The 19184-nt window shown below is 40.7% G+C and overlaps 1 protein-coding gene across 1 annotated transcript; it reads left to right on the top strand.

Annotated features, from left to right (window-relative positions):
- The first annotated feature begins 1118 nt into the window (after positions 1–1118).
- LOC137992975 (lysosomal acid glucosylceramidase-like) lies at positions 1119–18875 on the top strand. The gene is made up of 6 exons (XM_068838610.1): positions 1119–1673; positions 10047–10515; positions 11725–11982; positions 14176–14299; positions 14880–15014; positions 16312–18875. The coding sequence occupies exons 1-6, from the start codon at positions 1322–1324 to the stop codon at positions 16552–16554; spliced, it is 1581 nt and encodes a 526-aa protein (XP_068694711.1). The 5' UTR covers positions 1119–1321; the 3' UTR covers positions 16555–18875.
- The last annotated feature ends 309 nt before the right edge of the window (positions 18876–19184 follow it).

A 19184-nucleotide genomic window follows, 5' to 3' on the forward strand; every position in this document is an offset into this window, starting at 1 on the left:
TGACGCGAGCAATATCTCGTCTATCGCGTTAATTATAAATTTATGTGTCTGTCAGTGTCTGTACGTCCGCTTATTATACACTCGACAAAATATCTTGTTTCTCATTGGCCAATGGCGAATACATAAATAAGTTATAGAGTGCAATTCCAGGTTATAGAGTGCAATACGGATGTTGCTATGGAAACACCGGGGAAGCGCCAAATTTGAACTCCAAAGTGAAAAAAAATGTCTGACAGTCGGTTTGCTTTGTCAAACCAAAACATCGTTGAGCAACTTAAAGAAAATGCGAAAAACAAAAACACGTCGAAAGCTACACAGACCTGGTTGAATGTCTGGCAAACATGGGCGACTGAAAGGAAACTAAACCCAAAACTGGAAGAATAGTAGCGCGTTTGAGTAATTTTGTTGAGAATATAATAAATAAAAAATCGTTTCAACCTGCTGTTGCATTTCGTGATTTATGGGCACGAGTGATGTTTTGAAAGTTCTCAAATTGCACTCGCCTACGGATCGTGCAATTTTGAAAACTTTCAAAACATCACTCGTGCCCATACAGCCGCAGCTACACGAGCGGTTTTTTGCTCTCGCTGATGATACGATTTTTTCAAACTTTGTCGCGTCGCCTGCGCGAGATGAAGATCACACGTGTAGCCACCCTTGAACTGGCGACGCGACAGGTGAAAAAATCGCAAGAAAAAAGTCGCGAGCGTTGAAACTTTCCCGACAAAATCACAGAGATGATTGCCCGTGTAGCCACCTTTCGACTTTTTGCCCGTGCTTGCAACGCGAGTAAAGAGTATTTAGCCAATGAAATTAAAGTAGGAATGTCTGTTTATAGTTCCCAGGTCTCACGAAGTATGCGATTCGCGCGGCCTTCAATTTGTCGCCAAAATTTGTCACAAGTGTAGCCACCATGGCGCGCAGGCGACGCGACAAAATCTGAAAAAAATCGCATCACCGGCGCGAGACAAAAATCGCTTGTGTAGCCGCGGCTTAAATCACGAAATATGCATGAGCAAGTTGACAATAAAAATTAGCGCCAATGATTAGCCAATGAGCGCCCGCAATTTCGCAATCTACAGACCAGCGACCAGTCCAGCAAGTTTTGCAATTTTTCCTTGACAAAAGCCTCTGTATCATGCAAGCTTTTGAACAAGTGCACTTGTCAAGGAAAAGCTTGGCAAGTTCTTCACTCACCAGCAATTAAAACTTGTCATGCAATATTTTAAAATTCCATCGCGTGATCGCGTGATAACCATAGGACATTGGCATCAAATTCTAAATCCGTGGGCGACTGGAAAGTAGAAGGTTACTTCCTCTGATGGCTTGTTGGGTAGTTCTTGTTCTCTTGTTTGTCGTCTTTTCGGCGACTGTAGGGCGATTTGCACCACCTAAATATTCCGTCTGCCACAGCAAGGATTTTGGTTACGATGGAACAGTATGCGTGTGTTCAGATCAACTGGGATGTGACTCGTTCAGTGACGGTTCTCCTTTGTCTGATGAGGAATATGCAGTTTACACGAGCTCTAAAGCTGGTGACCGTTTTAGCTTGAAGACTGGAAGTACGAGGAAAGTACCGGATGGAATTGTATTACCTGCTGCAGAGGTCAATTTAATTGTAAATCGGACAGACGTTTTTCAAACAATGCTTGGATTCGGAGGAGCATTTACAGGTAGGCTTGGGGGTAACTATAAACTATATATAAAGATAGTTTTTTTCACCTTATCGAGAGAATATTAGTCACGATTTGTTTGCAGGATACCCTTTCACTTCTAACTACTATTGTTTTCATTTAGAAGAACGAGTCAAAGTACAATAGATGCTATTCTCGTTCAGTGACGCGCAAGTGGGGTGTTCTATAGTTATTTATTTACCTGATTTGTTTGTAAGTCATGTGGCAGTGCTATGATTTTTTCTGGTTCTTTAATAATACAAATATGGATGCACTTGTAAGAAAGTGGGAACCTAAAATTAGGATTTAGGTGTTAGAAACAGGTAATCAGGGATAGATAGACTATATATTGATCGAGTTACGAGTTGAGTTGAGTTTGAGTTGAGTTTTAGTTAAGATTGAGTTAATATTGAGTTACGGTTTTTGGCATTTTTGGCACTTAAATCTAATAAATATTAAGTAGAAGTCACTGAGAAGACCATGAAACACCGTTTTCGTGAAGTGCACAGGTGTATATTTGTGAAATGGTTTTAAACGTACTAACTGATCAAAACAATCTTGAAATTTCATGCACGATAGTATTCTTGTTTAACACTTTACCAGTTTCAGCACTTGGACTCCTTCGATTTGACTACTGCCTGTTTTGCTGTTATGTGGTCTCATCGATCAATAGTCCCTTCAGAAGATTATTCCAAGCCGACCACATGGCTGATGAAAAGACCAGACCACAACACCGTACTCTTTTCGACTAGTCTGTGCGATCTTTAATGTCCCATAGTTTATAAACGTTGAAGGTTGTGAGACAGGACCTGCGATTTATAGTCCTTATTCGCGAAGACTTGAAAGTCTAACCATTTGCGGATGTTATTACAAAGGCAGCACTTTCTCCTAAATTATTTTAAGACCCTGAGTGTTGCGGGTCCGGCCGAAGTCGAACTCACGATCTCCTGCATAACAAACCGGCGGAGGAAACAAACAGGCTAAGGATGGGATTTACTGTTAAGCCAGCTTATAGCCCTGGCGGCTAAACGATGAAACGTACCGTTTGTCGTCCAGCAGCGTGGTTTTCATGATCGGCTACCACACAAAACGTTATCGAACTAGTGAGCTGCAGGAGTGTTTATGTAAAATAAAGAATCCGGAACCTGGAACGCCTTTTTTTTCGCTTACTGATCCTAGCCTTTGAACAGAAGTACCTTTGTCAGTTCTCGTTTATTTACTTGCAAAAACAAAAGAAACCTTGCAAGAAAAACCAAAATTAATTAACAAGGAAATAAATAAATAATGCGAAATAACTGTAAACTGCTTTATGCAACATGATTTAAGGCGGTGCAAGTTTTAAGATGGTAAAAGTATAGACAGAAAGAAATGTCTATCGTGATTTGGTCAGATCATAGACATACTTTCAATTTCAATACTCTGATTTCAAAACTTATCTGTAGACCTTTTTTTAACCGGCTGAATAGAGATCCAGAAAGACAATCTTTAATAACCCTAAAGATCACCACTTCGAACGCTTGCCGACGACTCAACCTTCCATTGCGTGAGAACCAGAACCCGGAGTGCGCAAAGATCCCAAGTCTTATTATGGAAATATATCCTTCAACGCAGAGAAAACATTTTTCGAGGTGACTTGTACTGAATATTTATTACTTTTAATTCCGAAAAACGCCAAAAACTGTAACTCAATCTTAACTCAAACTTAACTCAAACTTAACTCAAACTCAACTCAACTCGTAACTCGATGAATAGCCGATCCCCCCAAGAGAATACAATCACCTAACTCTTTAAGCCTTCATCAGTAAAAAGAGTGATTGATGTTAGTACGCATGTGTTATGATATCTAGAATTTTCTGGAGTTTCCTTACCTTTTTTTGTTCTTCCAGAACTTTCTAGAAAGGAACTTGTCAATTTCTATAATTAAGTTAATGGTCACGAGTTCGCTATTAATAGCCTGTTTACAAGACTTGTTGTTGTCCAGAAGTTTGGGATTTACGCGAGCGAGCTCAAGTTATAAGTGAGAAGTTCTAGCTAACGTTGTTGTTGTTATTGGGTCGAAGTTGTACCTACTGGTTACTGCCTGTACTTGTTCTCATGGTAAACGTCTCAACCGGAGTGATTAAATCTGTTGCAGTTGTTGCGTGATCTGATCGTCTCTCTTAGCTTTGAAAACAACCGACGAAAACAAAACTTGGTGTCAGAAGTTTTGAATACAATTCACGACCTCTGGATACGTTTAAGTCATGACCAAGCCGTCGACTAGTGGACAAGCGTCCAGCACTATGGCTGCTCCTCCGGTGTTCGCTTCGTCTATGCCGCTAGCCAAACCACCAGATACTCTCAACCTTAGAGGACAGATCGCGTCGAGGCGATAATTGGTTACATTTTAAGAGAGCTTGGCAAATCTATGAAAAGGCAACTGGGATCAGTAAACAAGAAGGTCCAGTGCGTGTTGCTCATTTTCTTAACGTTGTTAAGGCAAAGAACGTTAAGGCAAAGAAGGCAAAGAAGGTGTTCAGATATTTGATATGTTTACTTTTGACGAAGATGGTCATGAAAGCGTTGACAACATAGACCATGTACTAGCGAAATTCGAGTCTCGGTGTTTGCCACAACGCAACGAAACTTATGAAAGGTACCTTTTCAATAAAAGGGAGCAAGAACTTGGAGGAAGTGTTGATCAGTACTGCCGTACAGCACTGATGCGTCTCTCGGAACACTGTGGCTTCGGGAACCTCAGAGACAGCTTGATTAGAGATCGCCTCATCCTTGGAGTTAAGAATGATCGTGCTCGCAAGAAACTACTTGAACAGAAAGATCTTACTTTGGACAAAGCCTTGGATATCCTTCGAACAGGAGAACTAACTGACATACGTGCATCAGAAATCTCAACTGAAGAGCCCAATGTCAATCGCGTAGGACTCAAGGAATCAAAATCTCCTAAGAACGCTACTGAACGCAAAATTTCACGTAGACCCACCCTAAACCGAAAGCAGTCATTTTCCTGGAAACCCAATGACAAAGGGCCTGGTAATAATACTAGCACACCTACTGCTAAGAATCGTGAATGCAAGTTCTGTGGTACTGTCCATGACAGGAAAAAATCTTCATGCCCTGCTGTGGGGAAGAAATGCAATAAATGTGGCAGAGATGGACACTATGCAAAGAAATGTGCGTCCAGTTCAGTCAATCATGTGGAAGATTGTGAGATTTACAGTCACAAGGCCACCTTCAAGGCAGCCTATGTGACAGTCCTCATGAACAACAAGGCCGAAGTGCAACTACAGATTGATACAGGTGCTTCGAGTAACGTTCTACCAAAACGTGATTACATTAGAGTGACTGGCGACAATCAGTGTAATAATCTGGAAAAGTCGTACTCAAGGCTCGTCATGCACAACAAGTCTGTAGTCTGGCCGCTTGGACAAATCCGTCTCCTTACCGAAAGAAAAGGAAGAAAGTATGGAGTCCTTTACCACGTAGTGGAGAAAGATTTGACACCACTTCTTTGCAGAACCACGTGCGAGAAGATGAATCTCGACGAAAGGACTGATGTCCCTTCAATTGTCAAAGGAGATCCTGTCCTATCTGAATTCACTGATGTTTTTAGTGGAGTTGGGTGTCTTGATGGAAACTACTCTATCCGAGTAGATGAAAGCTTTTCTCCGGTGGCGCATCCTCCTCGCAAAGTCCCTGTCCCACTAAGAGAAGCACTTAAGACAGAGTTAGACAGCTAGGTGAAGGACGGCATCATCGCCAAGGTAACAGAGCCCACAGCATGGGTCTCTAGCCTCGTCATAGTCAAGAAGCCCAATGGGAAAATTCGAGTATGTTTAGACCCTCGAGATCTTAACCGCGCAGTCAAACGATCACACTACCCCCTGCCAACCATCGAGGAAGTCTCCACTCGACTTAGTGGTGCAAAAGTCTTCAGTGTGTTAGATGCTAAGTGCGGATTCTGGCAAGTTAAACTAGATGAGAAGAGCAGCTATCTGACGACCATGAACACACCGTTCGGTCGGTATCGCTGGCTCAGAATGCCTTTTGGTATAAATTCTGCACCTGAAGTATGGCAACAACGAATGCATGAGCTAGTTGAAGGACTAGCCGGTGTTGAAGTTATCGCTGACGACTTCTTAGTCTGTGGTTTTGGAGATACTCCTGAAGCAGAATTGGCTAACCACGATCAGAATCTCAAAGCATTCCTTGTAACAGCAAGAGAAAGAAACCTCACTCTCAACAACGAGAAGTTGAAACTGCGACAGCTACAAGTTCCTTTCATAGGACACCTCCTAACAGCGCAAGGTCTACTGCCTGACCCATCAAAGGTACAAGCGATCGCTGACTATCCGGCGCCCACGAACCTTGCAGAGTTGAGAACCTTCTTAGGAATGGTCCAGTATCAAGCGAAATTCTGCCAACATCTGTCTACAGTTTCTCAGCCCCTAAGACAGCTGGAGAAAAAGGAAGTTGAATGGTGCTGGCAACAACCTCAAGAAGAGTCATTCAACAAGATTAAAGAGCTTGTTACTAAAGCTCCACTTCTACAGTACTTTGACGTGAGTAAGAATGTTACTATACAGTGCGATGACTCTCAGCACGGAATCGGCGCGGCGCTCCTTCAAGATGGACAGCCAGTACACTACGCGAATAGAGCTCTAACTATCGCAGAGCAAAATTACGCGCAAATCGAGAAGGAACTCCTTGCTATCGTAGTCTCCTGCGAGCGTTTTGAACAGTACATTTATGGCAAATATGTCACTGTGGAAACAGATCACAAGCCGTTGATTGCAATCCAGAGGAAGCCTATCAACACAGCCTCAAAAAGACTACAGCGAATGATGCTCCGTTTGCAAAAATACGACTTGACATTCGTCTACAAGCCTGGCAAAGAGATGCACTTTGCCGATGCTCTTTCTCGTGCCTTACCCAAGAGTTCAAAGACCCCGAACACTTTACCCTTCTGCAAGGATCTAGAAACTGTTAATTCTGTTGAGGATCTGCCAATATCTGCAGATGAATCTCTACAAGTGTTGTCAAAGGTCATACGCGCCGGTTGGCCGACTACAACTGCCATGGTACGCACTAGAGCACAGCCGTTTTTCAAATACCGAGAAGAGATGACACTCCATAATGGCCTGATCTTTAAAGAAACAAAGATTGTTGTCCCAGAGAGTCTCCACCGCTCCATGCTGGAGGAAACTCATAAGTCCCATCAAGGACTCCAAGCGTGTCTTCAAAGGGCAAGAGAAGTTTTCTTCTGGCCAGGAATGGCTGCACAGCTCAAGGAGCCGATCGATAAGTGTTCTATATGCCAGAGTGTCAAGCCAGAAGAAGCTGGTGAACCTCTTCAACCTCACCCGGTCCCTGATAGACCTTGGCAGCGAGTTGCGACCGACTTATTTACTTTCGAGAACCGCAATTACCTTGTTCTTGTCGATTATTACAGCAACTTCATTGAGTTGGATCATCTCTCCGATTCTTCTGCACAAGCTGTGATTTGTAAACTAAAGATGCATTTTGCGCGTCATGGGGTGCCTGATGCTGTTGTTTCAGACAATGGCCCACAGTATTCATCTTCAGAGTTTCGAAGATTTGCAACAGCATGGAAGTTCAAGCACGTCACTACCTCACCTCGGTACCCTCAAGCTAACGGGATGGCTGAAAGTGCCGTCAAAACATGCAAGTCGATAATGAAGAAAGCTTTACTGTCCAAGTCTGATCCATATCTTGGTTTATTGGATCACCGCAACACCCCTACTGCCGCAAACGGGCATGTCACCCTGTCTACGTCTTTTTGGTCGCCAAACCAAGACACTACTTCCCTTCTCGGAATCTCTACTCAAGTGTAACAAATCGGTGAGCGATCTTCTCAAAAAGGATCGTGTTAAGCAAGCAAAGTACTTCGACCAGCATGCTAAGCAGCTTTCAGAATTTAAATCTGGGGACATAGTACGTATGAAACTCCCTGGTGAAACTCAGTGGTCACAAGCAGTAGTTTCTAGTAAAATTGCACCTCGCAGCTATAGGGTCGAAGCGAATGGTAATGACTACCGGCGAAACCGCAAACAGTTGCGTCAGACAAAGGAAGAGTTACAAGAATCTTCGCTCGACATCGACGAAGACGAGAGTATGAGTGCACACAATGTGCCGGACCTGACCGTGTCCTTTCCTGTAACTTCACCTAATGCTGAAGTGAAGAAAGCCGAAATCACCATCAGACCTTCACCCTCCCCCGTATCAAGAAAACTGGAACAGAGTGCACGAACACCAGAGACAAGTGTGAGCACGCCTCAACCACCCTTAGTGAAAGAAACAAGGTCAAGATATGGACGCGTAATCAGGCCACCAAAGAAGTTTGACCCTGACTCATACGGGTGAACATTATAGTTGGTATCGAAAGGGGAAAGATGTTATGATATTTAGAATTTTCTAGAGTTTCCTTACCTTTTCTTGTTGTTCCAGAACGTTCTAGAAACGAACTTGTCAATTTCTATAATTAAGTTAATGGTCACGAGTTCGCTATTAATAGCCAGTTTACATAACACTTGTTGTCCAGAAGTTTCGGATTTACGCGAACGAGCTCAAGTTATAAGTGAGAAGTTCTAGCTAACGTTGTTGGACTTGTTGTTGTTATTGGATCGAAGTTGTACCTGCCTGTACATGTTCTCATGATAAACGTCTCAACTGGAGTGATTAAATCTGTTGTAGTTGTTGCGTGATCTGATCGTCTCTCTTAGCCTTGAAAACAACCGACGAAAACAAAACTGCATGATTTAAAGTTGAGAAATGAAACATTGCACAAGCAGCATGCATGTGCATTACTATAAAGAATGGTTCCAGTATGTTTCATTTCTCAAGGTGTAATGCGACTGTGAGAAGGACAGGAACACACTTGCTTGGTCACAGGTGAAAAGACAACTGAAAAGTTACAGTCCTAGGTAGGATTCGAACTTACGACCTCCGTAACACTATCCATTCTGGGCTACTTTGAACTCCCAGGGAGCAACATGTAGGCTGTTTATCTTGGTCCTGAATGGACAATTTGCCCCAAGCATCTAGTTTCCCATCCTTCCCACAGGTCATTTACACCTTAAGCATCAATAGTTGAATTTGAAAATTTGTAGGCCCGTGAATTGTAGAGTCCACTGAAGGAGAGTAAAAAACTCTGACCCTTCGTCCATGGACACCCCAAAAATTCTATAATATTGTTTAGTGAGTACTATTGGTTGCAAGCAGCGTCACAATTGGTGCTAAGCCTAAACATCCATTTTAAACAGCATTGGTCAACAGTATTTAAGGGTAAGCACCCATTTTAATAAGGTTAGCTTTCAATAATTGTTGTGATGGCCTAATGCCTCATGTAAGTGAAGTGAAACTGGTAAAACAATTAATGAAAGATAAACTTTTTAAAATGGGTGCTTAGACTTAAATACTTTTGACCAACGCTGTTTAAAATGGATGTTTAGGCTTAGCACTAATTGTGATGCTGCTTACGACCAATAGAACTCACTTCAAATAGTATTTTGGGGGCAGTCCGTAGAGGTAGTCCATGGACTAGGGGTCAGTGATTTGTACTCTCCCATCTGCTGACCAGCAGGACACATTCTCCATTCAGAACCAAGATAAACAACCTACTGTAGCTGCCCAGGAGTTCAAGTAGCTCAGCAGCTACTGAGCATCCAACCGGTGTCACAGAGGTTGTAGCTTTGAATCCGGTCTTCTCGAACTCATTAATAATTCATCAGTTAATAAGCCAGTTGCATTGCCCCATTCTGGTCACACGGACAAGTTTGAAACCCAATGAAACACTCCTTGTTGATTCACTAAATGAATTTCAAACACGTGTGGTTTGAAATCAATTAATTTAGAAACAAGTACAAAATCACTCTTAATTATAATCGCATGTTCACAAATCATGGCTAAACCATGACCAAGACAAACAACGTTACTTAATATCCATGGACTTTAAACGTTACATTGCAACCGTCCAAGTTGAAATCACAAAATGAAAATGATCCATTCTGACACGGCAACAGGTGGTTGCTAACAGCTCCCACCTTCTTCTGAGCAACAATGAGGTGTACAAAAAAATTATTTGACTTGAAAAAAAAAGGATTGAAATTATAATTCCTTTTGTTGGAGAAGCATTATAATTTGAAAAACTCACGCGTCATGCTTCATTTGATTTCCAAACACACAAAAACATTTAAACCACTCACCCGTTTCAAGTGTTTTCTAGCGTTTCGAAATCCAATGAAGCTCTCACACTCATTTTTGAAATATTACTTGGACTCTGTTTTTTCAGTTGACTTTTTGTCCATTGCCAAGCAACTAGTTTACCAATCTTACATGTGTTCTGATGCATTTTAGATGCTGCTGGATTGAACATTTTGAACATTAGTGTTACTTTACAAGAAAAACTCATTTCATCATATTTCTCTCAAGATGGCATTGAGTACTCAATTGGACGAATACCTATGGCAAGCTGTGATTTTTCCACCTATCCCTACTCATACGATGACCATAAAGGGGATTTTCAAATGCTGAATTTTAGCTTGACCCAGGAGGATTTACGTCTCAAAATTCCCATGATGTTGATTGCTATGAACATGAGCAAGCGGGACATAAAATTCTTTGGAAGTCCTTGGGCAGCTCCTGCTTGGATGAAGACCAATGGAAAAATGCAGGGAGCTGGAACATTGAAGGGAGTAGCTGGCGACCAATACCATAAGGCCTGGGCATTGTATTTTGCCAAGTTCCTTAAGGCTTATGAGGATAAGGGAGTCAAGATCTGGGGACTCACTGTGCAAAATGAGCCATCAACTGGGTTTTTAAAAGGGTTTGTGATTATTACTAAATTTGCCCTTGTTTCATTTAAAAGGAGCTGAAGGTAGCATCCAGCTCCTAAGTGCCTGAACACAGAAATGGGTTCATCAACTGAGTTGATATGGTAAATTGACCACGGTAAAGGAATCCAAAAGCTGACATTTTCAGTGTTGGCCCTAATTGCTCTGACAAAAAGACTAATGCCTGACACAACAGCTTTCAAAATTCTTTACAGTGGTGAACTTACCAGTAAGATCGACTCAGTTGACAAAACCATTTTTGTTTTTCAGTTCCCCACCAACGCAGTACCGCAGTTTCTTTAGAAACTAAATACCTTTGTCTATTTTAAGTGTTTGGACCATTTAACTTTCTAATCCAGATGATGTGGGTTCAATTCTCACCCTGGTCAACATTTTCTCTGTCCTTATGTAGACTAATTTTCATTACTTGGGCTACCGTAGCTCTCAGATGGATTGCATGGGAATAAAGATAGCAATTTAAGTTACACTCTTACAGATATATTATTTTGAGTGGTTGACTTCTGGTAAAGAGGTGACCTGTATGTTTATGACAGCACAATTACATTACCTTTTCAGCCCTCTTAACTAAATTGAAACTTGTGACGGAGAGGCAGAGCCCGCCACCCCCTATCCCCTTTCTGACTTATTTCCCACGGAGACATTGATGTGAACACTGTAACATAAACAATATCTTTTAAATTAGGATGTTAAAGGCCATTATGAGCAAATCAATCAATCAATCAATCAATCTAGTGTGTTGAATGCTTGCATGCCTTTCAGCATGAATACACCTTATTAGTTCCTTGATCCAGTTCTGTCTTCATTATCATGTTAGGGGAGCAAGCTTTGTGCAGCAGTGAGGGCCTTTGTCTTTAGCTAAAGCTTTCTCTGGGTACTTCAGTTTCAGTTGTTAACCAAAAATGAACATTTAATTGATTTATTGTAATGTTGTTGTAGACTGTTTCGGATCTAACGCATAGCAACACGGATTTAACACAAGATTTAATCAACACGCCATATGCTTCGTTTTATAACACAACTGCGCATGTCTTGCTACAATATAGGTCCGCAACGCATACTACAGTTGTGTGAACAGATTTGACTATTTTACAGTCTCCTCAATTAGAACGGCACTTGTGCTCAGCTAGATAATAATTATTATTAGGAACTAATAATATTATATGTCAACATCATCCTTATAGATATGCCTTCCAGTGCATGGGTTTTACTGCAAAGACGGAAGGGGACTTTGTAAACAAGGACTTAGGACCAACCTTGGCAAAGTTTGGCTATTCAGGTGTCAAGCTCATGATGTTGGATGATGCTCGTTTGTTTGTACATCAGTGGGCGGATACAATGCTTAGTGATCCCCAGACAGCCAAATATGTATCTGGTATTGCATTACACTGGTACATTGAAGAATTAGTACCCCCTGATGTACTGACACAAGTACATGAGAAGTAGGTTGCCACCAGCTAGTTTTTATTTGTAATTATAGTTGACCAAGAAATTGCGATTGTGGTTCCAAAGTTCTATAGTTTTTTGTGTGGGATACCGCTACTTGTGGTATCCCACACTATTGCTATCAAGTCTGTAAACTGCTAACTATCTAGCTAGCTAGCTAACAAGGCTGACCATTACCCGAAGCTGTTTGACTGAGATCAAAGTTTTATTCATTTGAAAGTGGTCAGCCAATTGATGACATTTGGCTGGATACATCCAGACAAACCATCACCCGAAACTGTTGGACTGAGAGCAGAGTTTAATCGCTTGTCGCAATGCAAAAGAAAGATAAGCTACGTCTTGACGATACTTTTCACTCCTTCTGATGAAAGGCTTTGACAACATGAAAACATGTTTATTTTCTTTGAAAGTTGAATACAATTCTTGTGAATTAATTCAATAGAGGTCTTGATTTATTAAACGAAACGTTTACAGAAAGCAGTGGAAAACATGTAGTCGTTGGCAGATTGATGTCACGTGCTAGACAACAGGAATGATCATATTTCCTTGAATCATGTTTCATACCACAACATTGGGCAGAATTTACGGCGATCTGATATTTCAGAGCATGTTGTAAGACTTCTTTGGTAGTGTAGGAGGAAACATTGTTTACCTTTTTGCAACAATGTTTGTAACATTAACTAACAGCGCTTATGCTAATCCAAACAAAAAAGAAGTTTTTGAGCTCATTTCACGTTCTGTGCGCCGATCAGCAATTTGCATATTTATTGTTCAGCTGGGCCCGGTTGTTCAAAAGCCGATTAACGCTAATCCCAGATTAAAAATTAACCAAGAAGTTTATTTCTCTACTCCCAAATGCTGTTCGACGCTGATATTCGGATAAATTTACATTAGTAGATGTCGATCTTGAAAAACAAAAATAAGCAAAAGAAACTCTAACCAAAAAGTTGAAAACATGAAACAAAATTTTACGCTAACCCTGGATTAACTTAATCGGCTTTCGAACAACCGGGCCCTGACCTTGCGAGAAAATTCTAATTAAAAGTATTTGGTATCAACGATACTGCCTCAGTGTCTGTCATTAACAATGAACTGGCCGAAGTTAAAATCCAAAGCCAAAAGTGAAAGCACACAATATCATGATGTTCGCTACACCTGAGCAAATAGTTGGTTGAATTACGCACCGTTCGTGGAATTTTCTTTGAAATTCAAAGTCTAGTCTTGTTTTCTGTAATGTGATTTTAGTGACTTTCCTCTCATCAGTGGTTCAAATAATGACCTCACATTGATGTTAATTGTTGCTATCACTTCCCTGCAGCAATCATGTGAAGTATATAATTACGTATGTACGTTTTCAGCCTCATTTATTCATACCTATCATTCATCTACTTCACCAGTTCTTAGCGTTGTACTGTGGTACCCCACACATGTAGCCTAAAAGGCTACCCTTTTTTTGGTTTAGTATGGGAAGCCCATGTAACCACAGCTTAATAATGGCCGTTTTTATACTAGAGACGCATAATCCGTCCAGACGAATTATGCGTCTCTCATGTTATCCGTCTAGTGTAAAGACGGGACGAACTATATGAGACGCATGATTCGTCTTGGACGAACTTGAGCAAACATTTTTTCTGCGTCTGTTAAATTCGTCTAGTATAAAGACGGGCACTAGATGCATAATGCGTCTGGACGAACTTTCCAGTTTAGTGCGTCTTCGAAGACGCACTAAAATAAATTCTTCGACCAGACGCATAATGCGTCTTGTGGCCGTCTTTATACTAGACGAATTTAACAGACGCAGAAAAAAAGTTTGCCCAAGTTCGTCCCAGACGAATTATGCGTCTCTAGTATAAAAACGGCCAATGCATGGTTAGAGACATACAGAAGAACTGAAACATTTGCCTCATCCTACTGTTAGTACTACGGATTGTACCTATTTCATGGAAAAATCAACCTTTCCTTAAATTGCTTCATATTTCAAGTATTTCATGTATAATCTATTATTATTATCATTATTAAATTAGCATTGTTTTACTTTGTCATGAACATCATTGATTCGGGGGAGAAATTTATTCCAAAAACGTCTGTACAGAATAGTAGGTAGGAGGAGGTGTGCAGATGGGAGTTAATAATCTCTCAACATTGCAAGGCTACCTGTCACTTTTATATACTTGATTGTTTTGTTTTAGATTTCCTACTCATTTCCTGCTAAACACTGAAGCTTGTACAGGCTGGAAAGGCCCACCCTCTGAAAGAGGAGTTCACCTTGGGGAATGGTCGAGAGGAAATAAATACAGTCACAGCATCATTGAGGTAAAACCATACACTGCATGAGCAACTGGTGGTGCACAGATGATTTAGTATAGGTAATCACATGGGGCTGAGTAAAATTAAGGATTAACATCACGCAGATTTTCAAGAGTTGCAGAGATTGCTTGACTCGTGAAGGCTCAAGAGTTTATCTACCATGACAAGCTTGACAATATTAAAATGCTTATTGGCTTATTGGGCCTCAACCTACTTGATACTGATAGCAAACGCTGAAATTAGTTGAATGTTTCCCGGATTGCAATCAACATTGAAAGGGGGGAGGCAGGGGGGCTGTGTGATAGATGGTCTTTATTTTACACCATTTTAGCTCAAGTGTTCCAAGACTTTTGTCCAGGATTGTAAGTTCAATTCCTGGACTGGGCGAAAATGTGGATTGAGTTTGTTCAAGTTCTTTATTTTGGTTTGAGAGGTCTTTGTCCAGGTACTCTGGTTTTCCTCTTCCGAATTCAATTCAATACCAGGTAATATTGAGAGAACTTGTACTCCACGACATATGCCTGATACTACCTAAATAAAGACATACAATTTTTTTTATATACAATTCTTTCGTAATTGAATGCAGAATTTATCACACTGGTCAACCGGCTGGGTGGACTGGAATCTAGCACTGAACATGGAGGGCGGGCCAAACTGGGTAAATAATATAGTGGACTCACCGATCATAGTTGACGCTGAGAACCAAGCATTTTACAAACAGGTAAAGGATATAATGATATCTGCTTAGGATTGGATTTAACGTGTATTTTATTCTTTCTCAAATGGCCGTTTGAGAATCACTGTTACTTCCTGACAATGGCGCATCGGATTCGTTTCCGTTCTTTGTCCTTAAACGAGCTTTCAAGAGAATCTTTTGTTGTCCTCGGAGATTCCCGGATATCGATATCGTTGAAAATGCGTACTGGCCTGCATTTACCGAAAAAATTCATCTGACAGTTCTCTAGCTGATCTGACTCTTACGCTGGCTGTTATTTGACAATTATTCTATGAGTGCGCATTGGATGTGAGATGGCAACGCGCCCAGTTTCCTATATTCAACCTCGTATCCCAAAAAGCGCGAATGGAATAATAGCTGTGGTAAATCTCATTCAACTCCGGACTGAAATTACACAGTTTCAATTTTACAAAAAGGCCGGAGCAATCAGTTTTCATGTAAAGTTATACGGTACAAGAGATGACAACCGAGATTCATTGAGTTAGAGCGACTTTCGTATGACCTTGAAAATGTGTTCGCAATTTTTTTCACGGACCAATGTTTAAATGTTTTCCATTTTTGTTTACGTTCTGTTTTTCAAGGTCATATGAAATTCGCTCTAATCAGAACGCTAAAAACGCAACATCCGTGATTCAAAATCTAATTGTTAGTATTCCACTGTTAAAGGGGCTAGATCACGCAGTTTTAGGCAATTTCAGCGCTGATCAAATGGTCATAGAATTATTTAAAATATCAAAATAACTGTTCAAAACTTTAGAAGAACTCTAACAAGACACAGGGAAGCCAAGAAGGGACATGGATAGACAAAACTGGAGAGGATTGAAATGGATTGAATCTGGGTAAATTTGAAAAACGTCGGCCCACCTTTTTTTAAATTTATATCAGTCTATATCAAAATGTCATTTACACAGCTGGAAAATCATTCTCAGCTGTTATGTGGCCGTGATTTTGCAAATGAAAGACTCTTGCTCTGCCAATCTGACGTTTAGAGCTCATAATTAACAAAATTACCTAAAATAGCGTGACCTAGCCCCTTTAACTACTAGTTACCGTTTTTGTTGTTTGGTCTTTCGTTTTTGTTTTGCTCGCCAAATACATTGTAACCTACCAAAGCTGCTTCATAACTGCATTCTCAGCTAGATCCCACTCCTTGCCTTGACCTTCTCTCGACACAGCACCGTAAGCAATGATTTTCTTTCCCAGCTTACCCTAGAATTCGAATCTCCTTCCTATACGGCAATTTTTTACTCTTCATTTATTCTCTCCCTCTTTTCTTTCGCAGCCGATGTTCTATCATCTTGGTCATTTCAGCAAGTTTGTTCCTCCTGGATCTCAGAGAATCTCTGTTACTTCTTCTAGAGGCAATTCGTTGGAGTTCATCGGTTTTCTGACGCCACAATCAAACACCGTTTTGGTGATTCTTAACACTTCAGCGCAAAATGTATCTATCAGTATTAGCGACAAAGAGGCCGGAATAATATCGGATGCTATTCCCGCATATTCCATTCAAACTTACATTTGGTGAAAAAGATAGAAAGTGAAATTCAAAAAATTCAAGTTTTCGTTCAGTTTCTCAGTTTTATCGTCCGTAGAAGAAAATGACTCTAAAAATGTTTTATGCGTAGTTAATACATTCCTTGATACAATTTTGTTGGTGAATGATTTAACAGCAGAATTCCGACTCGGATTTAAAGAAGCACCAAGGGACTTAAAAAATTTACTATATATTTCTTCACAGTTTAGTAACATTTTCATCAAAAAACCGAAAAGAAACAACATAAGCAATACAAACGAAAATAAGTAGGAAAGAAATGAATGCAAAAGAACTTTGTTACAATTGTTTCCACGATAGTTAATAGACGGGAATGGTTATGAAACCCGGCAACTTTCTTTGTTTTGTTCTCTTTTTTGGCCTTGACCGTGCACAAAACACAATAGTTGTTTACTCCGTACAGAGGAACTAACCAACAGACACGGGTTGGTTACGTGATTCATGCATAGTGTATGACGCAAAACAAAAGATTGTGCACGGTCGTGGACTTTCCAACCTAAATCTTGGCATGCATCTTTGTTTGCTCCTTTGATGTTTGCCGAGCTTCAAAACCACTCCCCTCTATTAACTAGGTTTCCACTGTCCTCTTGTTAATCTGCCGTTAGCAACCTTTGTGATTCGTTTTCTGTGTTCTACAATAACAGTCAATGTAGCTATTTTTGAGAACAGGTAATCATTGTTCTCCACCTTACTGATGGAGATAGCAATGGCACTCCGAGGCTTCATTGAACAATGGTTTCTCACGCAGTTGATCCAAAAATAATTTAATTGACGTTAGCCTGTTTTTACAATGTGTGCATCAAACTTAATACCAACTTTATTCATTTAATTCAATGAACGGGAAAGATACCAGAGGTTATCCCTATCGAGGGTATCCGCCTGCAGCATGATGTAATTGGCTGAGAGTCGATTTTGATGAGGGAGGAAAACCGGAGTACCCGGAGAAAAACCCTCGGAGTCAGATTGAGATCGACTGAAACTCATCCCACATACGACCCGAGGCCAGGGTTGAACCCGGGTCATAGAGGTGGGAGGCGCAGTTGATACCCGCTAAACCACCTTGACTTGATTAAAAGATAAAAACGGCACAGGCTTTTCAGCATGAAAACAACAATGGCCCTTATATTAGAGCTCTCTCTGAAATGATTGAAGTTCAAAATAAAAATTTTTAACTTGAAATTTTGATCCTATCTGCCAGGATCGTGGAACGCCCAATCAAGATTTAACTTGAATGTTGGATCTGGCTCGAAAAATCAACCAATCGGAGGCAAAACCGCACGCTTTTCCCGCGCTCTGCAACTGAGGAAGTCACATGAGCTTTCTTCGAATTCTGATTACTTCCTCGAACAGTTTTTTGCATCTTTTGTGACTGGTGAGAGTTGTTCTCTTGGTACGTAGACACCCTATCTCTTCAATTAATGGGAACATGAACAGCTTTTTACCTGTAAACTGAATAGAGAAAAGAGATGCTTCTCTGGATATTTACCTTCTAAGATTTTACTTTCTTCATATAAGCAGCCTCTAAGTCACGTTGAATCATTATGTTGTGAGGGTCTTGAAAGCGATCAAGGGGCAATATGCTATGACCTGATTTTCCGATTCCTTTTCTCATTATTTACTTCGGCATTCCTGTGTCCGCCAATTTTGAAATCCAACTCGAAGTGTACCGTTCATACCATTTCTAACAACTAGGCAAGTGTTTAGGTAAGCGTTATTTATAAGTCAGAGCTGAGGAGCAAATTGTAAAGGACACTTTGTAATACTAATCCTCTGTCGAAGGTAGGGTGAAGAGCAAGTGTACACGTACCGTAAATGATCTAATAACCGCTCGGGGCGGTTATTTAATTTTAGGGATCCAAGAGGGGCATTTAATAGATAGGAGGCGTTTTTTCTCGTAACGAACTCCACAAAACTGAATACAGTATGCTTTCCGCCAAAAACGTGTTTATGTTAAAAGAATCTCGACTGCGGGTTGACGGCTTTTGAACTCGATGGTTTCTAATTTAATTTTTTTCGCTTTTGCTACAATCAAGATTGTGCTTCAACGAGTGCGACTTGTTTTCATATTATAACCAAACGCTGAAGTCCAGAATCCTTGCTGGTTTTCTAGATGCGTCTGAATCGAACTCCCTTACCGTCCAAGTATGCGGAAAACGAAAATGCGAAGTCGGTCTTGTCATTCCTGGATGCTATCAAGCTCGAACAGGCAGGAAAGAAGATCAAAGAGCGCTATCCTTACTTTGAACTTGAAATTGAACATGACAATAAATAAACCGATGTTAATCAAGCAATGAAATTAATAAATCGACTGATTTTGCTCTATTTCGCCATTTCCTAGTATTTTGGAGCAATTTTCATCGGGGGCGTTTATTAGATAGGGGGCTTATGAGAGAAGGCAAGCTTTTAAAACAAACTTAATGGCGTTGGGGGGTGGGGGGGGGGGGGTTATTAGATAAGAGGCGTTCATTTGAGAGTTCATTTACGGTAAGCCTGATATAATTGGCATAGATCGAATAACTTGCATTTCTCGAAAATGTCGCAATATCGAAGATATGATAAATTCTAGAAATGGACGTGGCCACTTTGGTGCGGAATTTCTTATT

Source organism: Montipora foliosa, chromosome 2 (assembly GCF_036669935.1).
Source record: "Montipora foliosa isolate CH-2021 chromosome 2, ASM3666993v2, whole genome shotgun sequence".
NCBI lineage: Eukaryota > Metazoa > Cnidaria > Anthozoa > Scleractinia > Acroporidae > Montipora > Montipora foliosa.